The sequence below is a fragment of the Macrotis lagotis genome, chromosome X (assembly GCF_037893015.1).
Source record: "Macrotis lagotis isolate mMagLag1 chromosome X, bilby.v1.9.chrom.fasta, whole genome shotgun sequence".
Lineage (NCBI taxonomy): Eukaryota > Metazoa > Chordata > Mammalia > Peramelemorphia > Peramelidae > Macrotis > Macrotis lagotis.
This window is the reverse complement of record NC_133666.1, coordinates 625,478,278-625,503,456: the sequence shown is the minus strand read 5'-3', so window position 1 is coordinate 625,503,456 and position 25,179 is coordinate 625,478,278. Positions and strand designations below refer to the sequence as shown.

Genomic DNA, 25,179 nt, shown 5'->3' with positions numbered 1-25,179 from the left:
CCCAAAGAGTTTTCTTTATCTTTATTTGTCTACATTCAGCTTAATTCAGATGTCCTGCCTGAATGACCCAGACATACAAAAAAAAAACCAAAAAAAAACAACAAACAAACAAAAAACCCCACTCTTTCCCACTGGTTTTTAAAATAAAATCTTCACTTATAAAACTGAAACACTAAAGCATTAAAGTACAGAAAGCTTGTTTAACTCACTTCACAAAAGCATTAACAGATGACGTATCCCTCACGTAACTATTTAAAGACGAACTTAGTTAACACTAACACCAATGTTAAATAGACGAAGGGATACTGAGTTGTATTAACTCAAAAACTCTATTCAGACAAAGTTGTAATGGTAACTAACAAACCATTAAATACACAGATGTCCCAAACACAGCTAAGTATGGAATTACAGGGAGATGCCACCATCAGAGTAGCCGCCTGCATATCACACAGAACACGGCAACATGGAACCTGGGGGGGAAGGGTTGACATGTTAACTGTGATGCAATAAAACTGAATATTCAAATTGGGGGGCGAGTGCAGAAGGTAACAAAACTTCACCCCGGGGAGTAAAGGTAGTTTATCTGTACTGGTAATTCATGCTGTGATCATTTCTGCCATAGCCACCTTGCGAAGACTGGTAGGAACTGGGAGGCCCACTGTAATTCTGGCCTGAGCCTGGGGAGTTGTAATTGGACTGTGAAGAGTAGCCACCTAGGGAGAGTCGGGACAGAAAATACAGGTTGGGATTAGGATGAGAATGTTCTAGCTATGCTTTCTCTTCCATCCCCCTTTCCGAGACCCCAATCCCAGGTGGAAAAGATACCAACCTTGTTTGCCTTGGTAGGAGGAGCCACCACCAGAGCTGCCTCCATAGCCGCCATGTGACCCTGTGTTATAGGACGATCCACCTGACCCGTAGCTGTTCCCACCACCACCTCGGCCCCCGCTGCCACTGTAATCTGGAGTGGAGTGCAGAACAAAATACTGTTAACTTCCTCTCAACAGAACCTGGCAATGGAAATTTACCCTATCAAGGAGGGTAAAGAGGAATCAGAAGATAGAGAAACCTGGAGTTACGCAGCCTACACCAAGGACCAGGCTTTGCAACTGCTGATAAATGAACTACTAAAAGGGAGTGGGTAATGTTTAAGTGAACTTCCCCATGGCCACACTTAGGTGACAGAAGTCCCTGACTATTCAATCTCCCTCCAATGACATCAGTCCAGGGACTAAGCTGCTCTCACAAAATAAAAAAATGCTACCAATCAATTCTGTTGAATTTCCTACTTACACCATTGAATTAAGACATAATTGGTTTCTAGGATAGTTCCCCTTGACAATTCCTCTCAGGTTTCCCATCCTTCTATTTCCCCCTAGTGCGGTTTCTTAAAAGGTCAGCATTTATGCCAGCCATTCACTGTTTCAAAAAATATTCACAGATGTTACTCTAGGAAAACTGATTCATTCATCTAACCCTATGGAGAAGGTCAAGAAAAAGGTAAAATCATAGTTCAGTGATGGCAAAGAACCACTCAGGTTCCACTAAATAAACTACTCAAGTTCAATTTGTAAGATTGAAAAATCACTACGAGGAACAAGGAAGCCATATTGTTAAGGACTAATCATTATTTTGAAGGGTTTAGTTTGCTTTAGACAAAGTAATGGACATTCAGGAAAAAATCATTTGTTCATGGCAAGGCATGATCTCAAATCAGTTGAAGTCTTCCCCATCCAGGACCAGTAGGAAGTTCATGACACAGAGTTTCTGGATATAGAGAAGTCGAGAAACCATCTAGGAGCCAGCTGCAAAAGCTGGATCTTCAACTTAAATAAGTAAAACAGAAAATCAGGTGCCAAGAAATTAAATTTGGAAGTTCAAAAGTCGCACAAATCTCCAGGACCCTCTTTCCTATTACTACTTTGGGCCCTGTCTCCATTAAGTTCTTACCAGCTGTTGATCAGAGCAGTGCTGGGGCAGAGCTGAGTCCTGAGCTTGTAGCCCAGCAAGCCTACTTGCCTTCACTAGCTTCCAGACTAGAAGCACTTCAGAATTTCTATGGGGTTTGCTACCCCACCCAATGCCCTGGTTTCAATAGAGGTACTATGAAGACGTGGGTCACCCAAAGCCAACTCACTGAATTTGCTCTCGTAGTTATAGTCTGATCCACCTCCACCACCTGGGGAGTTGTAGGAATTCGAATAGGAGGAGTAGTTGCCTTGTCCATGATTGTAGCCCTTTTGTTTGCCTTGGGGTGGGCCATAATTGCTGTACTGGTTTTGGCTGTATGAAGACTGTTGTTGGCCTTGGTGAGACTGGTACCCTGAACCATAAGAAGGCTTCTGCTGGCCCCCATGTTGCTGCTTCTTTCCACCGTGCTTTGGGGGTACTGGCGAATTGTAGTTGTCGCCTTGGTAGTAGGACCCATAGCCGGAAGAGCCGCCTCCACCGCCACCCCCGCCTCCACCAGCATTCCCAGAATGCCCACCGTTGCTGTAGAATTGACCTAAATGGAAGGGATGGCAATAATTAGGGAAGTGGAAAAGGGAAGACTCCAGATTCAATTAAGTAAAAGTAACTCATATTATACCCCCGGCCTTTGAGGTTATATCTGACAACTACTTCCCTTAGAACTCCTACTCCATGTACTCAGAGAAGCTAATGCTAAAGTTTTAGGGACTTATTCTGAGGTCCAGAGAAATCTGAGCAATCACCCATTTCATTCAAGAAAAGAGGTCTGGGTTTGCTCTCAAATCCTCTTTACCCCCTTTTAGCAGCTGATGCTAAGAACTAATCCTCCTTCAGGAGATGCTCAGGTGTAAGCAGGGAAGATGTTAGCTCTTGCAGTGGCTATTAATGTTTTTAAGATCATAGATGGGCTGGTTTAGCTGATGACTTATGACCATTTAACACACCCAAACCTCCCCAAAGCTCCCCAAAAAAGCAGGGCTGAGGCAGCATGGCATGGCAGAAAGCCAGACTGGAACTCAGGTCTCCCTGATCCCCAGACCTGCCTCTCTCACACACTGCTGATTACCAGGGCAAGCCAATAAAACCCTTAATGCCCCAGGCCACTGGCTCAGGCCATCAAGTTTCAGACAAGTTATCAATCTGCATCAGTGAAGGGATTTCTAGACTGTGAATTCCCTACACTGATGAAATCAGTCAAATAACCTCTTTTCCCCACTGGTGGATCCCTCGCCCCCCCCACCTCCCAAAGAAAGGAAAAGAAAAGCAAGGCTGACTGTAACCCCAGGGTCCAAGGAGAAGCAGCCAGTGTGGGACTGTTCTATGGAAACCTCTCTGTCCACCCCTGTACTTCACTGTGACAAGGCCAGCACAGGCCCATGCTCATCTCCCTGGAAGGACAGGCAAATCTTCATTACAGTCACAAACCTCCTTTGACCAGGGGCTGAAGGAATGCCTGGATTGAAGCTGCCAAATCAGACAATTATTCTGAGACTGCCTGCAGACTTGGCAAAATAAGCTGTTTCATCACAGGATCATTCCCAGGAAAATGACCAGTTGTCCCTTACAAGTGGAGATGTGCCCCTCAGGCTCATCCCAGAAACCCACAGTGCAAGAGAGCTGGTGAGGCCAGAACACACACTTAGTACTACTAAGGCCAAAAGGCAAGCACTGCTTCTCCCAGATATCCCCAGGACAGGGGATCATGGAAATGCCCCTACCCTGACCAGGCAGGTTTTTCCAATGGGTCACTAGCACCATGCTTGGGAGTCAGGTTTAGAGTTCAGCTCTGGGTCACAGCCCCAGAGAGAAAGGAACATGCAGTGGGATTGCAAAGCATGGGATGGATGTAGCTGCCACATTCTCAGGAATTGAAGGTGAGACTGTGACCTCCATCAGACCCTCATGTCTGGCTCTGGGGCATAATAATCCTTCTTTAATAAAATGCAACACCAAATACCCACTAAGTATGTAAGGTATGGTGCGAGGTCTCTTCAGGTTAAGATACCTTATGCATTTTTTTCTCTGGTGTGTACAAGTAACTCAGGGCTTCAAGACCAAAGAGGCAAGGCTCAAGTTAAAGAGACTTTCAATATCAGTCTCAACATGTGAACCACCTCAGGCTTTTCAAGTAGCAGGTATGTGTCTGTGTGTGTGTGTAATGTATGTGTGTGTGTGTGGGGGGGGGGGGTTGGCCCAATTCTATTTTCCAGAAGTCACTCAATTCAAGCCCCCAAACCAAAGTGACATGTGGGGGGGGGGGGGGTGAGGGGTAAGGGAACAACACTTTACAATTCAGTCCAGTAACCCCAAACAGAAAACAGGAGTACCTAAGCTCTCTGTAAGTGGGCACACCCATGGAGTATGTTTTCCTTGACAAGTTGGCATTGGCTTTTCTAGTAGGTAACTGGAACAGAAAGTTAAGGACCAGCCCCTATGATGCCTAGCCTGTGGCAAGGATAGGAAGGATGAACAATATTACCAGCACAGCTTGGCCTTCACATTCTAATCACTAGGTATTTATTTAAAGCCTCTGTTATTGGACTAATGGAATTGAGTGTTCACCCTCCCCAACATTCCCCCCCTACCAACCCACTATCACTGAGTCCTGGGCAGCTTGAAGAACAATTAGACCAAGCTCATTTTCAAGTAACAAAGCCAAAACGCCAAGAAAGGAGACACATCCAACAATGCAGCAAAGCAAACATGCAATGCTCAGTGAAGAGATTGTGGAGAGATGGGGAAAAGCAGAAATTTCTCCTTCAGGAAGATTACAAACAAATATTTCCATGGCCTCCCCACATCTACATTTCAAGAAGGGTTTAATAACATCAGCACTAAGCTTAACATACACTTGAACACCTATGTTCAGTCTCTTCCCTCAATTAACATGAATGAAGACACCAAAGTATCCAATGATTTACTTTAACATGTATTGATTTAAAAAAAAAAAGGGAGGGGGTGGCAGTTTTCCACCTCATTCAGGACAACATCTATTCCCTGGTATAAAAAGACATTATTCTCAAACAATAACTTTCTAAAAAAAATACATCATGCATTAAAAGTTTTAAAAAGTATTCACTGAATGTTTCAAACCTCTTTGAACAAGTGGTGAGTAATCATTTTGACCAGTTTCTGTGTCTGAACAAACTCAAAATCTTGCAAGTCAATGCAAAGATGCAGGCTTTGTGCGATAAGAACCGCTGACCGAAACAAGACAGAAGAGGACCATACAAATTTAAAACATAGTATTACAGCAAGAATAAAGGGCCATACACTTACAAGTGAAAGAGAATCTAGTTGGAATGACCAAATGACTCTACATACTTCTGTAGAAGTCATGATAATTTTCCAGGTCTTGGCCAAAAGTCAGTTATAGCAAAAGTCCCAGCAACACAAATCCCTGGCTGCTGGTTTGCTAACCCAATGTCAAGTGCTTAAGGCCCTTTATACTTGATTATAAAAAAAGCCCATAAAAAAATCTGAATCCATGCATTTTCAGCTGTGATCAGGACTTGCAAAATTTTACATCAACTCCTTAATGCCTGGATATTTATTGTACCAGTATTGGAAGCACAGTTACAATTCCTTTGAAAGTACACTAACTAGCTATCAGCCACAATTAACCCCATCCCTCAAGCAATAACCCACCAGTGTATTACAAAAGGATGGAGAAGTTAACTTAGCACATCTTACGATTCCACATACAATTTAACATTGTGCATGCTTAAAAAAGAGTCGGGCTGCACTAGATTCAGACATGGTGAAGTCTTTCTTATTACCATCAAAGGTATCAACCAGGTTTGGGAGTTTGTTAAAAGGTTTAAAATTCATACAAAACCTGCTGTAAATTAAGACAAAGGTAGATTAAAATGCTTCTGTATCTGTCCCTTAAATAAAGTAATGCTTTCCATAAAAAGCAAAGGTGGGCTTTTGCCTTTATGCTGAACAAAGCTGGCTCTAGAATTTTGTGCAACTTGGCACAAAAACATTCTCTGAAAATTACTTTCCGCTTATTGTGAACATCAATACGACCAAGTTCAAAGGCAAATCACAATAAAAACTGCCACTGTCTTAAGTTCTGCAGGCTAAGAGTTTCAGACAAGCTGCGGTGAAAAGCCACGGTTGAGAAACCCAGTGAAGCACAGGGACACAGCACGGACACTTTGGGTTTTGGAGTTCGAGAAAATTGGAGTAAAAAGCTGTTTTTTGTGCAATACTTTTAGATGATCTAGGAAGACCCAAAATCATGATAGCCGTAGCAGTCTGTGAAAAAGTCACCTACAAAAGGGGGAGACAGAGCAGAGAAAAAAAATTAGAATTGTTTTGAAGATGGCACAGAGCGCCACATATGAAACTCATGTTTTAGATTTCTCTGCTCCTGTAACCCCCCAATGAAGGCTTCTTCTGAATACAAATAGCTGGGCATTGTCAGGAAAGCATATTCACAAGAGTGGTGTATTGCTTCACATGGCTTAAAGCAGAGAAATTTAAAATATTTACATATTAAAAAGGAATTGTCAAGTCACAAGGGTTTTTGCACTTTAACGGTTAAACAATTATTAATCTCTTGCTCAACAACCTGTCCCATCTGCCAAAAAAGGGCTGTGCTACTAAGTCTTAGGTACAAGTAGGCCAGATTTCTACTGTTCTAAGGCAAGTAGTGTATGTGGGTTTCTTTTTAACTTTCAATTGATAAAACACAAACTAACACTTACTATATCCTGCTGTCGCAGAATTGCCACCGTAGCCATAACTTCCATAGCCAGCTCCTGGAATAGAACAGAGTAAAATTATTTGACTATTGGTTGAGCCCTAAGTAAGGGCAGCCAGGAGGGATGGCTTCTCTTCACAGCTTTCAAATAACTTCTGAGAAGATTTCAATAGGGGAACACTAGGGACAAATACTTATTTGTAAATTCCATATTCAACACATTAAATGACCCCATCTTGCAAAACAAGTTTAGAAGCAGAGGGGAACAGAATCTGCTCTCTTACCAGCATTCATGTAGCCACCATGGTTGGCACCACCAAATCCACCTCGGCCTCTACCCCGACCTCGGATGTTCCCACCTCTACCTCGACCACGAATATTTGGGGGAGGAGGAACCTCATTGTGCATAGGGCCTCCCATTCCAAATCCTGGATTGTGCTGCTATAAAAGAGAATTTAAAAAACAGAGTCTGGTTAAACTCACACAAATAATCTATGATACTTCTAATGATAGATCATGTGGTGTATTCTTTCTAGATTCCTTCAAAGAAATGTAAGGGCAACTTGAAAGCAAGATTAAAAAAAACCTACACTGCTATTTTCTATGTGGGATAGAGGGTTAAAAAAGTGGATTTGGAGTAATAAAGTCCTGGGTTCAAAATCTTGTCTTAGTTAATGACTAGCTTTGACCTAGACAAATCACTGAACTAAATATTCAATACTCCCTTAACCATAAAAAATGGGAACGATAGTATTAGCAGCTACCTTGCTAGAAAATAAAAACCTCCTACCACTGTCCATCAAAGGTACCCACCTTTGCTGCAAACTTCGGTCCCCCTCTCACAGGTACTGGTGCTCTCTTCTTCTTATTAGGCTCCAAAGCAATAGGAGCATCCGGGAACAGCTTTTCTAATGCAGTGAGAGCAGCAAATGCCTTTGCCACCTTTTTATTTGAACCAGCTCCTTGAAACTTCTGCCCGTCTACTTCAACCTATGAAAGAACAAATGCATAGGAGGATCGTGAAATCATTATGATCAGAGAAAGCAACAGTCAAGTCATCTCAGGAAAAATTCTAGCCCCCAAAGATACCAATGGCACTTAAAACACTTCAATAGGGTAAGTTGGAAAACACCAATTTTCAGGTATATCCTGGGAAGTCTAATTGATTCCATTAAGTTCAAATGATAAAGGACAACTTAAACTTGTTCTCTTGGGGGAGGAGTCCCACTCACCTCCATAACAAAGCGTTTATCATGACTGCCCCCAGTTTCAGAGATAAGCTCATACTTGAGGCCACGTCTCTTCTCATTCAGTTCCATGACAGGATTCTTTCCATGTTTAGTCAAGATTGGACCCTGTTGTTTTACATTCTAAAAAGAAAATGTGAACCAATTAGAATTTCAGACATTTTCTGTGCCTCATTCTAATTTTTCTAAGGAATCAATCAGATCCTGCCCTGCTGACACCTTCAGCACAGCTTATCCAGGATTCTCACAACAGGCAGACTATTTTTTTTTTAATTTCTTAATAACATGCATTCAATACTGCTCTTCAAATAAGGCACGACTACATATAATTTGCCAACACATCTCTATCAATTACACTCAAGGTCACTAAGTGCTCCCTTAGTGCAGGACATTAATATCAGCTGTTTAAACCATTTACTTCCTGTTACCTTTTCTCCTTTTTCTCACCAAAAACACTAAATATAAATTTAAAAAGACTTCTTTAAAATTAACCCAAAACAATCACACACATACATTTCTGAGTACTTTACAGGTTAAACATTAATTTTCTCACAACAACCCTGTAAAGAAAGTTCACTACAAACCCTATTTGTATTACTATCAATATTATCAAGTATTACCAATCTTACTCTTGTCATTTTCCTAGCTGAGGAAATATTCTCAGGAGGATTACACGATTTACGCCAATTTACAGTGTGACAATGCACAAGACTTGGGATTCCAACCTAAATCAAGTGTTCTTCCTTACACCAAGTTCATCAAACCCAAATGTGTACACAGGGCAGCACTACCAATCAAGCCCACATTTTCCACCACAAGCTATATGGACCATGCCTTTATCCAGACAAGGCAAACTTTGTCAGATACGAAAACAAAGGGGAATGGCACTCAGAGCTTTAGAGGTCCATGGCTTTAAGTATTCAACTTCCTAAGGAAAAGCCCAGACAGCAGAGGGCTGTTTCCTGCCCCTTGGTTGCCAAGTCAATGAAAACCCCGAGGTGCTCACCTCCGATGTCTGGTCCGGAGAAGGAAAAGTAGCACTGGGGGTAGCAACAGTTTCTACTACAGGTGGAGGTGCAACTACCACAGGCTTCTGTTCTGTTTCCTCAGCAGAGTCCTCCCCTTTATTCGATTCTTTACCTTCTGCTCCTGTAGGCAGACCCATGTCCTGTAACACCTGTCAAGGAAAGAAAAATCCCCCAAGAGCTGTCAACAAATATTCCCACAAGAAGCAGTCCTTGTTCCTATGCTCAAAAACACAAGACATTTCAGTGCGAAGTTCACATTTTCCACTTTTAGAGTCAAACTGTGTCAAACAGTTTGAGCAGAATTGAACATAGACTGGACTTGATTTACTATTATGTCAATAAAATCAGAAAACTGCAAATTATGGGCCATGCTTACCTTTACAGCCACATGTAACTTGGCAGTCTTTTTGGATGGTCCAGAAGCCTCAAATGAACTTCCATCCACTTCAACAGACATAGTAAAGATGGGAGCATGGACTGGGCCAGTTTGGGAGACCAGTTTATACTGAAGCCCAGGTTTCAGCTGATTCAGTCTCATCAGTGCATTCATAGCTTGTGGGGGTTCTGTCTTCTCCTCTAAATAGGAACAAAAGACATTTCTCTTTTTAGGAATTTGACAGGTCAGCTTACTTACCAATTGGTCTAACAGCATTTGCACAATTTTCTAAATTAAGAAAATTTCTTCTTAGTTCTTTCTGCTATTTATTACCATAGAATATGTATAAATAAACATGCTTTTTCAATAACATGTCCCCAGCCAAACTCAAATTTTCAACCTTCTTACTGATCTCAAACTACTCCATCTGATAGGAGTTCAGTACCTTTTTTTTGAATCTTCTTTTTCTTCTTGCTAGGAGATTTTTCTTCTCCATCCTCTTCCATGGGACGTTTCATTGGGGTAATGGCATAGGTGGTACTGGGAGGGATCTGAACTGTAAGAGCAAATATAAGGAAAGATGAAGGTTGAAACCCAAGATTGCTAAGAAAACAATAAAAATTGATAGCAAGATGAAAATCAAACCAAACACTGGAATTTAGGATTGGATACTTACTAGTATAGTCAACAGGGTTTTCATTCTTTGGTTTCTTGGGCATCTTGGAAGGGAGAGGGTCCATACCAAGGACTTTGTGAAGCTGGCCAAAAGCAGCAAGTCGCAGAGCATGCTAAAATGGGAAGAGGAGTTTTACTTGTCTGCCCTATGTTGTCTGCCATTATGGTGTGTGCTCTCTACTACTGATGAGGGGTCTCTGACCCTCCCGACCCCAAAAGTTGGGTGTCAATGCTGGCTTTTCCCCTACAACAGCAAGGTGGTCCCCAACAAGCCTGGACTCAATCCTGACTGTTAGGACCCCCAACCTTGCTGTGGTAGAAGACTGGCCTGTGACCATTCCCCTTGCCCTCTCGTTATTACAGGGGTTCCCAAACTGGGGCCCGTGTGCCATACGAAGCTATATCATTTCTCTGCAAGGAAACAAGCCCTATTAGCAGCAAGGTAAACTGAATAAATTTCCCCTTGACCTCGGTGTCCAAAACAGCACTCGAATTGGGGATAAAAAACAACCACGCATGGCACCAGGGGGAAAGAGAAACCCAGATTGGGATCCCCTGTATTAGTATAGGATCCATTTACCTTTGGTCCCATATCTGACTACGTTTCAAAGAGCTACACTAAAAATACCCAGTAACAGAACTGGAGGCCAGTTATTAAAGACTGGGTAAGGGTTCACATTTGTAATGGAGATAACTATACCTGAGCACTCTGTGTGATATCTTCCCGTTGCTGTCTGTCTAGATGCCCAATAGCATCAGTGGCTTCTTTTTCACAAGGGTCATAAATGCCAGAACCATCTGAAGGCAGGAAACAAGGAAGATATGCAGAGGATTATCTTTTAGCGTCTCTGAAGAGGTTGTGTTGGTAGAGGGAATCAGGTGCTTCCCCTCCCGCCCCATCCACACCCAGCTCTGGAAACACACTGAGCGAGGTGACCCACTCAGCGTCCAGCCCTTTTAAGAAATAATCCACATGTATGTCAGAGCATGTAAGTCACGTGGGAGTGGGTCACCACTGCCCTTGAATCGGTCCGCTAAAGCACTGATTTCACAGCTGCGGATTCTGGCACAGGGCTGGATATGATGGTGCAAGAGGGTAGTCACATGCTTATACCCTAAGTAGTGGACAAGGTACTGTTGCCCTAACCCAGTCGATGCACCACTGAGGAACAAGCCTCAGTCCCTTTCCTCTCCCTGCAAGTTTTAAAGCTGAGAAGTCACCCAACCTGGCATAACGATTCCAGATGCCAGGCACTCCAACACTCTTCTGAGGGCCTCGCCAGCTCCCATTGGTCGATTTGCTGTTCCAATTGACTTCTCACAGAGAAGCTCCAGGGGCTGAAAAATAATAGAAACTTTAAAAAAAAAATAAAGGAACAAGAAAAAGGTGCCAAAGATTCTAACTAATTATTTTCCTGAAATGTGTGTGTGTGTGTGTGTGTGTGTGTGTGTGTCTATCTGTGGCAAATTCCATGAGAGGGCTTCTGCATGTTCAACAACTCTTCCTAAAACAAAGGATCTGGACTCATCTAAAAGGAAATCTGAGTTTTCTATATCAAAGTCCTCTAACTGACTGAATTAAACTCAACAAACATTAATAAGCACTGTTTTCAAATACTGTTCTGTGTGGGGGGAGATATGAAGTTTATTTAGGTGAAGACATGATTGTGAAAATATATAGCAAAATGATAAAATCTCACTTTCATTTCCCAAAAAGCAATTTCTGTGAAGCTGGAAATGATTTCAAGTTACAAGATGATTTTTGCCATTCACATAGAAAATCATACAAAGAAAGTACATAAAACTAGAAATGGCCATCAAAAGGTACCCTTACCCATCCTCTAAGGGGAGCCCAAGTAGGAACACGGGTGCATAGGTCTCTCAGAACCCTGATGACTATGACACACGACTTCAGCCCATTAGCTCTGGCCTAGAGTAACAAAGCACAGGCACTTTAAACCAAAGCACCCACATACACCAAAGGCAAAGAATGTCTTGCGGTGCTACTTTGTCAAGGGTAAACAATGTAGAGTCACAACATTAAAGTTTATAGTTGAGTCATTATGATGTAGAAAAGCAACATTACTCTTAACACAAAGCAGCAACTATGCCTCTACTCCTTTACAAGTCCCCTTTTGGGATGTTAAATTCATTCATGTGCTCCTTTAGCTACTGTACTTTGACAGGCGCTAAATTCAGCACAGCTGCCATCCCATGTTAAGTACTTTAATATAAAGTTAGCCAGTTAAAGTTTATGAATTTGCTACTTAAAGACAAATATAAGAACAAGATGCAAACCTGGAACCACTTGGCGTGTCGGAGTGACGCCAAGGCAGCAAGGCATTTCTGCCTGTCCAGAACGTCCGGGGGGTCGTTGACTGATAGCGTTTCTATTCATGGATGGAATAAGAAGACAAGGTACAGTTTGACCAAGGGGTTTCTGTCAGGTGGAAAGGGGATGTGGCAGCTTCCTAAAGGGCAGCTGAGGCTCCCAAAAGATGTTGATCTCTACCCTTTACCAGGGAAGGAGAACCTAGAGTGTATTTGACTCTTCCCTAAGAGGAAAACTTAAAAACTGCAAAAAGGGAAGTTATTGCAAAAGGAAAAGTCCTATTTAAAGGGCAGGTTTATAAATTCACTCTACATTACTTTTGGGATGTTTTCCCCCCCAAAACTACCTACTCTATAAAGCTACAATAACTAAGAAAAAGGGGGTATTAAAATAAAATCCCTCTCTGCTTTCCATGTCATTTTTTAAAGTTTCTAGAGCAAAGGGAACCACTTCCGCCCACAAGGCTTGACTGCCTTGGCCCCAGCCTGTGACAGAGAGAGTCCTGTTGGTCAAAGGTCCAGCGTCCCTAAAGTCGACAAACTAGAAGGCTTGGTAGACGAAGTCAGATATCAGAACCAAAGGCAATCAACAGATCACAGGGGTAAAAGAAAGCATCTTCAGACTGTGCTGCAGCAAAATTGAAGTTTTTTTTTTAATCTGTAGATCAGGGTTTTAGTTAAGGCTGGTTCAAAAGCTTTATTTGCAAACTAATGAGCATTTGTGTGATGCTTGTGATACAGAATTTATTCATTCATTTGAATAAAACACAAAAAAATTTCAAATGATCAGACATTAAGTCACCTTATAATTTCAAAAATATAATTAGATGAGAATCTTTCTTTATGCATAACTCCACATCACACTTTGGGGGATTTTGTAAACTTCAACCACTAAAAACGGTCAGATGAGAAAGACCAAATGAAACACCCGTCATTTTTGCAGCAACACAAACTGTTTGCATATCTCCAACTTGATGAACATGCAGAATTCATTCAGTAGTCTTCAACAAGTTTTAAAAGGCTAAAGTTACCATCTTTTCACGGTTTCAAAGGGCCACATAATGGATTGACACAAAAACATTTTCACAACATTTACATAAACACACTAAAGGCCCCAAATGAAAACGGTGAAGTCCCAAATAAAAAGTGCTACTCAATTTTAGTACATCCATTGTCAATCCTCTTAAGTTTCACAAAGGTGAACATGAGATTTGGATCTTTAAGATAAGGTGATGACATCTATTTAGACATAATTTAACCAATACACTCTAAAACTGAATAGCACATTTGAATAGTGAGTTAACATCAATATTTTCAAGTTTCCAGACGACTGCTGACTGTATTCAGCCTTCCATACCTCCAGCTAAAAGTTTTTCCATTTCTTCCCTGACAACAGGTGATGTCAAATGAATGGTCAAGGACAATGGAGGCTCTTTTGTATTTTTTATTACAATTGCTGCTTCACCAATTGATTGGATTATTTCATATTTGTCTTCTGTAATAGCCTGCAATACAAAATTGCAAAAAAAAAAAAATCAAAATGTGTTTCACCTTAGGCTGTAGTTAATATCTCAACCTAGAACCACCCTACAGCAAGAGAGAGACAATTATTAGAGCTTGTTTATTAGCTTTGTCATTCGACCAAGCTGTTTGATAGACTCCCTCTCACACATGTCGACGTGGTCTTTTCATATCTCAGAAAAATGATTGGTTTCCTTAAAGAAAATCTCAATCATATAAAAACTTCAAAATAAGCTAAGAGATGCTAAATCATATGCTTTACCTCACAGCTACCTAACAGAGAATCAAATAAGTGCAGCTTGAGTCCACTTAAATATATCTATGTATGTGGTATACGCAAGCACACACATATAAATTTATCTGAAACTTTCTAGGAACATCTCTATGTGAAACAATACAGAGTTAGTAGAGGCTAAATTGTATTTTGCAGAATATCTAAAGTTTAATTATGCTCTCTGTGTCCTAGCAAGAGTTAACTACCAGAGCAATTAAATTTTAATAAATCTAAATTCTAAAAAAAAAATAAAAGAAATTTAATAATTCTGGTATCAAGCAAATTAGCTGTATTTTTGGCACTCCCATAGGTACAAGACTCAGTGCTTAATAGACTTACAATAAATGAAGTACAAAACATTAATAACTAAAAGACCATAATGCCACACAGATGAAAATATTCAGTGTCATATATATAAAAATATGCCCAAAATGAGGGTAGCATTTTATAAAATTTTACAGAATGGTTTCAAAAAAAATGATCCTCAGTCTGTGCTAGACATAGTGGGCATGGCTACTACCTTCCAAGAACCATACTCACAGCAAGCTGGACTCCCAAGTTGTCCGCCACTTTGTCCAAAAGGGCAGTTGTGGGTTTCTCCTTACACAAAAGTACTAATTCCAGATCCAGATCCCCCTTGAGCAGGAGACCCTTTGCTACCAAGCCAACCCGCATCACTCCTCGAAGAGTCCTGGTCAAGTGCTCAGTCTTCTGTTCCCTGAGAGACAAACCAATAAATGTTATGAAGGTAAACTCACTTTGGTTGAGAACCCAGTCATCCCACATTTTTTTTTTGAAAGAAAAGAGATGTTTACACTCACTGGCCTGCCAAAAAGACACAAAAGAAACTTACCCCCCTTCTTTGTTTTCTTCTTCAGCTACCTCATCTATAGCCTCAGGTTCAGGCTGCTCTCCACTAACTTTTTCCTGTTCATCTATCCAATCAGACACAGCTTTAAGTGCTCGTTCTGTATGGGATACCATGTTCTGAACAGCTTCCAATTCCTCCTGAGTTGGATAAACAGCAGAGTGCTTTGCCATCACATGGCGGTCATCATTCACAAAAATACGCATTGGTCGCTGGAAAATAGACAATTCAAAGTTATAAATCTTGAAGAGAAATAGATTATCATAAACATGCAAGAGCCAAGCAGCTTACCATTTTTTTTTATTTCTTGGGATTTCTTTTGTAGTGTCTGAGAATTAAATTTTCTGCTAATTTTTCAAACCGTATGACAGTTGTCCTTGGTTGTATCAATTCTTCAACTTTTATCTAAAAAACCAGAAGAGGTATTTAGTTTCAAAAGGTTCAGACCAGTAAACTATGGCTTCCATCAATAGTTACTATAAAATGCATGGATAAGTAGTGGTTATTTGCCATACTGATGAAGCCAGAGCACACAGTAGGACAGTGCTCAATTGTGTTTTCAAACACTAAGGAGCTAAGAGTTTTAAAAACCAATTCTAAACTGCCTCCAAGTGATTCCACTAGAATGGTGTTCAAGATACTATACAGACAGAAGACAGAGCAGTGATTCAGTGAGCCATAAAATTTAGAAGGGGAGAAAGGGCCTTAAAATCTTCTCAAAATAACATGTCAAATATGTTAAGATATGACATCACCATCAATCAAGACAAGTCTTCAGATCTCAGATTTCTATCATTTATAACAACTTAAATGTACACTAGCCTAACATCTTCAAAATAAACACAGCTAAGATTACAATGTAGTCAGTACAAGTGGACTACAAACTACAAATTCCTCTTTCATTCAAATGTCAACTATGTTAAGATCATCATCAATCAAGACAAGCCATCAGAGCTCAGTTTTCTATCATTTATATAACAACTTAAATGTACATTAGACTAATATCCACTAACATTTTCAACATAAACACAGCTAAGATTACAATGTAGTCAGTCTACCAAGGACTATGAATTGCTCTTCCATTCAAATAATCTAATCTGCATGAGAATAATCATCCAATGAAGAAACAGATCAACTGACCGAATATAGCAAGCTCCTGATAATTATTCATTCTATAGAACTGCTGACTCACATTTTAAAATCTGAATGTCAAGGTCAGGTCAATACTATAAGGGACAATATTTACATAGTTCTGAGGGCTGAATTAACATCATCCCAACAAGGTTTTAGGACTAAATAGTTCTAATTATAAATTCAAATGTTTTCTATTTAAATAACTGTACAGGTGAATTCACTTCGGGAATCTACACAAAATTACACGTTTAAGAGCAAAAGTCATGGTGTTATGGTATGTACATAAAGAAGATCATCAGTTGCCACAACCATCACTCAATAAATAACCTCAGGTTTCTAACTAGTTGAATAGGAATATTGTAAGGAATACAAGCTAGTCAAATGTTAATTTTAAAAATCATTAGGTATTTGTATGATCATACACTTGGCCCAAATCTGGGACAGTTTCTATTAAAGGGATTAGAACTATGGCCACTAGCTTGGACCACAATATAAAAATAAAAGGCTAAATCACAGTTGCCAATAAAGGACCTTGATGTTCACAAACCAAATAAATTAAAAAATCTCCAACCAAAACACTAGGCAACACCACCAATGTTTCATTACATGGCCCCATCTCCCAAACAGAAAAAAAACCTGATGAATTCTTCATTTCAAACTGATTCCATAAACCAAGAGTTACTTTTCATCAATAATAAACTTGTTTATATTATTTAGACTAAAATCTGTTTATATTCAACACTTCAAAAAAAAAATTTAGAAATACCCTGGGGTGTGACAATATGTGTGAAATAAACATGGCTGGAACACAAATGTCATGTTGGTACTGTTGCTACAACCATTCTGAAAAGCAATTTGAAAAATTTGTTAACAGAACCTCAAACACTCATTCTCTCTCCACCCAAGAGTTCCCACTGCTCAGCACATAACCCCAAAGAAGTCAAAAACGAAGTTACACACACACACACACAAATTATTTATAGCAACATTTTTTGTAGTAGCAAAAAACTGGTTTGCATCAATTGACAAATAGCTAAACAAATTGTGAAACATGAATATCAACGGAATATTACTGCTCCATAAGAAACAAAAAGAATCCTTGGAAACCTGGAAAGAAATAAATTGATATGGAGGAAAGGAGATAAGAAAATATGCAAAATGAAAATAATGGAAATGGAAAGAAAAACATTTTAAAAAATGGAACACTCTATAACTATAAAGATCAAGCTTGGGTCAAAAAAGAAATAATAGAGGCAGCTAGGTGACACAATGGATAGAGCACCGGACCCTGGAGTCAGGAAGACCTGGGTTCAAATATGATCTCAGACACTTAATAATTGCCTAGTTGCATGATGGTGGGCAAGTCATTTAACTCTATTGTCTTAAATAAAATGAAAAAATAAAATTACTCTCTCCCTTCTTTGCGAAGGTGTGTGTGGGCAGAGGGTGTCTATGGGTACAGAATATTGTATATATTTTGTCAGAATCAAGTGATGCACTGGTTTTGCTGAACAGTTTTATGAGCTAGCTCTCTAGTTAAGAGAGGGATATAATTGGAAATGAAACTGATGTTGTAGCAAAATTATGACCAAGTTTGGCCCTGAAGAGACTGTATGATGACAGAGAATTGGTCCTGAAGTGACATAGTTCCATGTTGAACACATACTAGCTTGCTGTGTGACCCTAAGCAAGGTACTTCACTGTCACAGGAAACTCTCTAAGGCTATAATGCCAATAAAAAGCAGATGTGCACTGACATATTGAATTCTTCTCTAGTTTTCAATCTATGACAAGCTATCACAGCTCTGGTTTCCCTCCAGGCCCTCCAAAAAAGCAGGAGGGGGGAATGCACCTCTCTATCTTATTTGCCAAGGTTCAGGGAACTATGGATGGGGAATATTGCATATACCAATAGGTGTATCTGATGTGCTTAGTTTTACTAAATTGTCTTTTTTCCTCCTTTGATTTTTGGTCTTTGTTTTAAGGAATGGTTTTCTGATGTAGTGAAGGAACTAAATGAAGAAATGAAGGTAATAAGAAATAAATATATCAGTAACTTGAAAAGAAAAAGACCAGTTAAGAGTTAGCAGAATACTGAAGTCTAAAAGAGAAGGATACTTTTATTCCTGTTTTCTATTTACTGTCTCCGAGACAATACCAATAGATGAAATCAAGTAGATTGTTAAAAGCCTTACTAATTTAATGCCTCTCACAATATTCCACTGCCTAATTTTGATTAAATCATTTCATCAGTTTTTCCCCTAGCACCAGCTCAAAGTGCAATCATATGACAATAAATGGCATATGTTTTTATGAATAAAATTAAGGGCTAATTATCAAAATACTTTAAAAGGTTGAGAGTTAAATTCCTTTACAGTCTAATAAACTCTTATGCTGTTCTATTTATCTCATATATATACAAACTAAACCAATCTTAAAAATCCCTAGGCAATGAATAGTTGGGGTATATATCTCACTAATTCAATTCTGTTCTTAAATCTATTCTTTGTAAAAGGGAATATCTTTCCAAAAAGATTATTAAGTCGTGCACATGATTTCTGGCACACAGCCCTCAAAGCTTCTACAACACTTAACTGTCTTTATGATTCTAATTTTATGGAAAAATATAACTAAGTCACATGTGGAAGAATTAACCTCTCACTTTGATCAAAGCACTATTTTCTCCTTTTCAGTTTTTAGTTTTTTTTTTGGCAAGGCAAATGGGGTTAAGTGGCTTGCCCAAGGCCACACGGTTAGGTAATTATTAAGTGTCTGAGACTGGATTTGAACCCAGGTACTCCTGACTCCAGGGCCAGTGCTTTATCCACTAAGCCACCTAGCCGCCCATCCCTTTCAGCTTTGAGGAAAGCATACACACAGATTCCTTGAGCCCTAAGACACTCCTCTCCAAGTTGCACAGGGCTGAACATTTTTATAATCTTTGAGAAAATCACAAAAGAAAAAAATCTTGTGTGGGGTAGTGTTGGAAGATAAATGATATCAACTAAAGTGATAAGAGGTATATATAGAAAGATAGATCTAGGGGCGGCCTCGGGAAAGCCATTTAACCCTGTTTGTCTTGCAAAAAATCTAAAAAAAGAAAAAGGGAAAAAAAAGAAAATAGGTCTAGTGGGAAAGGGTAAAAAATATTAATGGATAATTAATTAATTACAGCAAGTTAAGCATGCATTTCTATCCCCCCCCCTTTTAAAGGCTGTTAAGTTTCACAAGGAGAAAGTACTTTTCTATAGTCCTTCCAGGGAGTAGTATCTATTCTACTCAAAGACCTTTGCTAGTGCAAAGCTTCTAGAGGCTGACAAAAATGTTAGGCCTAGATTCTAGTAAGCCTGGAATCTGAATGCCATGCCAAACAAACTAAATGGTGAGTCTTACTAAAACCTGAAATTCTGTTCTTAAATATTCAAAAACTGGAGGAAAAGCATCCCAAGAAAAAAAAAATTCTACACTAAAGAATTTACTTATTGAGGGGTCAAGTTTTTTCTCCTCTAATCAGTAGTCTATTTCTCTAGCCCTGAATACCTGCCTAAAACAAAGAATGCATTCAACTGCCATCTGACAACCTCTCCCTAACCATTAGAATGAGTTTTTTGCAACTTGACATAAAAAATTTCTGATTCTTCAAATGGAATATGTTTCTGTATTCTCAATTCAGAAGTCTCCTTTTCTGACACTGCTCTGCACACCAGTCAGAATCTAAGAACATTCAAAACAAAAATCAGTTTAAGGCATTTAAGAGGCAAAAAATACACAGTGGACTTTAGGTCAGGAGAGGACTAGACTGGCATCATAAGAGCTCTGACATTTAAAACTGTGTGACTCCTCCAAACCTGTTTCTTCATCTACAATATGAAAATAATTTGTTTTCAAATACTACCAACCTAACATCAATACAAAGAAAGACTTTGTAAACCTGAAAACTATACAAATATATATTGTTATAATATTTAGGAAGAATCTTATTAAGTTTTCCTCTAATGCTTCACTGTGACATGGGGAGTATCCTAGGTAGTTGGGGTCTGGAATGGGGGGGAGAAGAGTTTTGAGTCAAGGTTCTTAAACCTTCTTATCAGCTGAGCACAATCTCTGCTAAATTCTATACCAAGCTAGAAAGGCTTCTGGTAGAGAGGGTTTAGTGATGGTTTAAATGTAGGTTGTTCAAGGACAACCTATTTAAATTTGGATAAATTTATAAATTGGATGAAGGGGGACCATTCCCCACCCCCCCAGCAACAAGCTTCCACTCATATTATCCCTAGTTAGGGTTACACCAAAAAGCAGTGATTAGAATTTTCAACTAATGAAATAATGTCTCAATCAAGTAATAATAAGGGACTGCGAGTCAATACAAATCCCAGAGGGAATAAGTTTCAATTCAAAAGGCACTAAGCCCTGAAGTTTACATTGGCTCAAGCAAACCTCATTTATCCATCTCTAGCCACTCTCAGACCCACCAGTGAAAGGAAGTGGTAATTGTTTCACATCTTCAAGCAGTTATGAAGAGTCCAAATGACAATAATTTAAGGACTTAACAAATCTGAAGGTATGTGTCAACTTGGATAATGAGTATCAATACCACTTAGTAAACTTACGATCCAATACAAAAAAGTGGTAAGATTGTAATGTAAAATGAAACCCTCATATAAATACATTTTCGCAATAACTAATTCTGTGTAAAACATTTTAAAAACTGTTTTACCACCTTCCATTTATAAGAAATTCCATGTTTACTGTGTTGTAATGTTTAACCAGCAACTTCTCACTCACCTCTCCCTAAAAAGTCAGATTCCAAACAATAGTAGTAGTACTACTTTTTTTTGATTAGTTAAGGCTAAAGTCACTGGAATATGGTATGGAATTACTAAAATTCAGAAAAAATGCAAAAATCCCCCCTTGAGACACTAGTTCCCATCTTGGATCAGAAAACTATTAAACTAAGAAGAAGCAAAAGTGAATTTAATTTATCATTTAATTTATCCAAGCCACCTCCTCTGACTGTAGTGGAAAAGTAAAAAAGCAGCTGACTCAGGAGGGAGAGGAAAAAGAGTATCAAGTAATCTAATAATCTTCATCTTTAGCCTCCCTATACACTGTACATATTTCTTGTATGTACAGTGTTGTTCACATGCTTGTCTTCTCCATTAGAATGTGAGTGTGTTGAGGGCAGGGACCTTTGCCTTTTGCAGTATCCCTGTTGCTTAGCAACAGTGCCTGAAGTTCTGCTAACTGTCGAATCATTGATCCTCACCAAAATCATTTAAAGTAAATCTAAGAATAAGCATTACTCAAAGAAATAATTTCAAAATTCAAATTTCTAATGAGACTAGTCTTGATGACAATTCAACATTTCAAATTTCCAGAGTAAAGCTTTTTTTAATTTGAAAGTGAAGGTACTTTTGCCCATGTTAAAATAACTTACAAAAAAATGATACTTTCAAACTATTATCATTACACAAACCCTAAGAATTTATCAAACATAGTATGAAATAAAAGATACACCTAACAGATACTTTGTTAACTAAAAGCTGCAATTCTACATTTTAAAGAGTTTGTAAACTAAGCCATAAGGAGAGGAAAAAATTCAACTGGTCATCCCTTTTCAAAGATTCTTAAGAATATCAACCATTCCAAATTTAACTTTACCACTTGCCAACTATATTGTTATACCTGTCAAGTACTGTCTTGGAAGAGTCTCTGGATGTTTAACAGATCATATACCCTAGGAGACACAAAATTAATAAACTGATGAGGATGAACAAAACAAATACATCTAACTCATGTTTAGAAACCTTATTTCTGCTAATATTTTTATGCCTGGCAAGAGTAGACATACACTTACCTTAAAAAAAGATAAGTTAAAAGTTATTGTAGCCCAAGTAACCAAAAACTGTAACAAATATGAAGCCCATACTATTAGTTTAGAGGTAGAACTTTTGCAGGTAAGAAAAGACCATAGCCTTAGGTTTGTCAAGAAACCTCTTATGTATCTCCTGAGACAGAGCTTTATATGCCACACATAACAAAAGAACATATTTTTCTTGGAAAGAGTTAAAGATGAAATCTGACAGAGTCCATGTAAGAAGTTAGGTACCAGTGCCTAAACAACATTTTAAAAGTATATTTCATTCTCAATATGCAAGATCTGCTAAAGAACCAAAAAAAAAAAAAAAAAAGAAAAAAAAGGGGGGGTGAACAGACAAAATTTATTACCACAAATAAGGAAGATGCTATTCTTAGGAAACTTTTCCCAACACTTGCTCTGTCTCCAATCCCTCCTCTATTCTATCATGAGTGCTTAGAATGTACAGAAAATCAACGTTCAAAAATATTATTACTAGCACTACTAGCGTACCACTTGAAAACAAATACTCAAATGTGAGGAAAAAAATATGATTCCAACAGTCCACAGAAAGGAGACTGCAGAATTGTGTGCATACTGGAACCAACTAAGGAAATTATTGCCTAGGGCCACTTTCTTCAGTGAGAAGGCTTCCACAAGATTAAGGACAGTGCAGTTGCAAGTCACTAAGCCCTTTGAGATACCAAGCTCTGTAAAGCAATGAACCTGAACCTTGTGTAAAGGAGGTCAGTTTCTACAGGATGTCTGCCTCCAACATTTAGATGGAGAACAAAAAGCAATCTCAGAAAAAACGTTGATAGCTGGTCAAGAGTTTTAATTGCTTTTGCGAAGACAAAGATGCAGATCAACAGAATAAATAGAAAAGTGGCATGTGAACTTCTTCCTCTCCCATCTTTCAACTGAACTGTCTTTCCACATTTCATCGTCAGGGCTACAGCAAGACCCAATTTGGTACCTTAGCATCCTAAAAGCTTGATTGAATATGAGGTTTCAAAGGTGTAGGAAACACAACTTGTCACAGATCTAAATGTACAAATGTTAGAAAAACTCAAATCATGAAATCTATGAGGGAACAATGGAAGATTTTGAAGATGACTGTTTATCACAGTTCCATTTTTTCCTTTGCCTTTTTTTTGGGGGGGGTGGATTTCAGTGGGGTGTGGAAAAGTTTCCCTCAAGGCAATTATTAATCTCCCTTTTCTCTCATTAGAGAAAAGACTATCATTAGAAATACATCCGTCCCAGTCATTCCCCATCCCACCTCCCTTCTCGGGAGCATCATGGAAGAGATCAGCAAGCCGAGTGCGCGCATGGTGCCCGCAGGCCACGGGCCACTCGGGGCTCGCCCTGAGCACCTAAGGGGGCACCCCGGCGCCCGAGGAGGACGAAGGAGGCGGCAAAGGTCCCACCAGGCAAAGACGCAGCCCCTTCCTCACCTCCCGACAGGACACGAAGAGGGTCCCAATTCGCCCGAGGCCCAGGCGAGGCCCACGCGCCGGTGCCCGCCGCCCGGCCTGGCCCCGGTGCCCGGGCGGGCGCGGACGGGGATGCTCCACCAGAAAGGGGCGTGTTCCGCGGCGGCGGCGGCGCCCGGCCCTCCGAGGCAGGTGGGCGCCCCGCCGCGCCCGCGGGTCCCGGGGGGCGTGGACGGAGGACAAAGCCGGAGGGCCGCGCCGGCAGCAGGGGCCGCCCGCCGCTCGCACGCACGCACGCACCCCGCCCTCCTCGGCGGGGCCGGGCCCGGCCGGCCGGGGCGGGCGGGGTGCGGGCCCGGCACGCGCATGCCGCCGCCACGGGCGCGGGGCTCCGCCGGGCGCGGGGCCGGGGGGCGTGAGGAGGGAGCGAACATGCGCGCGCACCGGGGCCTCGCCGCCGCCATCTTGTTTCCTCGGCACAATGGGGGAGAGTAACGGCCGAGCGCGGGAGCGAGGCCGGGAGGGGGGAGGGGGCCCGGCGGCGGGGGGGCGGGCGGGGACGGGGGCCGGCGCCGGGGCCCGGGAGCGCAGGCCGCGCCGCCCCCCCCCGGGGGTGCCGCACGGCGCGCCGGGGACCCCCCGGCTCCCTCCCTCACGCCCGCGGGGGACCGGGCCCGGGGGAGGCCGCTGGGCCGCCGTGCGCAGGGGGGAGGGAGGAGGAGAGCCCCGCCGGGGCCCGCCCTTACCTTGTGGGCACCCCCTCGCCAGCAGCAGCAGCCGCTGCCGCCGCTGCCTCCTCCGGCGACGGCCCCCGGGTCCCCCAACCACGCGGTGCGCTGGGCTGCTCGGTCCGACTGCAATGGCGAGAGGAGGAGGAGGAGCCGGGGCCGGGGGCGAGCGGGCGGGCGGGCGGGAGCGCGCGCCGGAAAGATGGGGGCACGTGACCGAGGCGCCCCGCCCCTTTTTCTCCGCTCCTCTCCGCGCAGGCTCCTGGACCCGGGAGCTCCGGGGAGGAGGGGGCGGGAACGTGGCCCGCGGCACGTGACGGTGGCGTCCCGCGCGGTCCCGATCACGTGCCGCCGGAGCGTCTTCCCGGCCCGGGGTTGGGCCCGTTGCCCGGGGTTGCCATGGTCACGTGACAAGGGAGCCGCCGTGGAAGCTTCTCATTTACGAAGGCGCCGACGTAGCGGCCTGGAGGGGCCGGGCCCCGGCCTCCCGGCCCCGGCCTCCCGGCCCCCGGCCTCCCGGTCCCCGGCCCCCGGCCTCCCGGCCTCCCGGTCCCCGGCCCCCGGCCTCCCGGCCCCCGGCCCCCGGCCTCCCGGCCGCATCCAGCCCGGCGCCCAAGCAGCCAAGCAACGGCTCCCATGCGGCGGTGGCTCCGGCTCCGCCCCCAGCACTGGTTTAACTCGACCATCCTCCACCCTTAGTGATTTACTTGCCGCCACCCTCCAATCCATCGTCCCCCTGACCTGGAACCCCTTATTTTTTTAATAGACTTCTGAGCTCAAGAGAAGTATCAAATTTGCCTGATTGATGGCGCCGGCCCAGGGACAGTCTCTGGCCCACCTCATGGGCGCTGATGCCACCTGCTCCCAGCTCCACCTCTGAGGCTCATCCTCTTGTGACTTGTGCAGCCTTGCCCATGAATAGAATAGCCGAGGGTGGAAGGACAGATTTAGGAGACGAGATTAGAAACTTGGACAGTTGAAGGTGGAAATTGGCTCAACATTATCCTCCCTCCAGGTCAGGG

At 41.8% G+C, this 25,179-nt stretch overlaps 1 protein-coding gene and 1 long non-coding RNA gene across 7 annotated transcripts; one reads left to right on the top strand and one right to left on the bottom strand.

Annotated features, from left to right (window-relative positions):
* ILF3 (interleukin enhancer binding factor 3) lies at window positions 1-24,546 on the bottom strand. 6 transcript variants are annotated; one of them, XM_074203388.1, is made up of 21 exons: window positions 24,176-24,546; window positions 21,822-21,873; window positions 15,294-15,407; window positions 14,988-15,214; window positions 14,675-14,852; window positions 13,697-13,844; window positions 12,307-12,398; window positions 11,843-11,938; window positions 11,235-11,346; window positions 10,709-10,806; window positions 10,010-10,121; window positions 9,779-9,889; window positions 9,334-9,533; window positions 8,936-9,106; window positions 7,915-8,052; window positions 7,496-7,672; window positions 6,967-7,120; window positions 6,687-6,740; window positions 2,138-2,506; window positions 830-961; window positions 1-713 (listed from the first exon to the last, which is right to left on the bottom strand). In XM_074203388.1, the coding sequence occupies exons 3-21, from the start codon at window positions 15,294-15,296 to the stop codon at window positions 580-582; spliced, it is 2,706 nt and encodes a 901-aa protein (XP_074059489.1). In that variant the 5' UTR covers window positions 15,297-15,407; window positions 21,822-21,873; window positions 24,176-24,546; the 3' UTR covers window positions 1-579. The 6 variants fall into 6 exon arrangements, with proteins under 6 accessions (XP_074059489.1, XP_074059486.1, XP_074059487.1 ...); XM_074203385.1 differs by having other exon boundaries at window positions 6,967-7,123; window positions 24,176-24,545; XM_074203386.1 differs by lacking the exon at window positions 24,176-24,546 and adding an exon at window positions 23,451-23,532 and having other exon boundaries at window positions 6,967-7,123.
* LOC141500306 (uncharacterized) lies at window positions 425-1,271 on the top strand. The gene is made up of 2 exons (XR_012471904.1): window positions 425-639; window positions 1,008-1,271. It is a non-coding gene; the product is annotated as an uncharacterized LOC141500306 (long non-coding RNA).
* Window positions 24,547-25,179: the final 633 nt, after the last annotated feature.

Coding starts and splice junctions, on each gene's coding strand:
- ILF3 (XM_074203385.1), bottom strand. Junction 10,122..10,708: donor ATATCACACAGAGTGCTCAG/GTATAGTTATCT, acceptor TTCCCATTTTAG/CATGCTCTGCGACTTGCTGC. Junction 8,053..8,935: donor CTCCGGACCAGACATCGGAG/GTGAGCACCTCG, acceptor TTTTCTTTTTAG/AATGTAAAACAACAGGGTCC.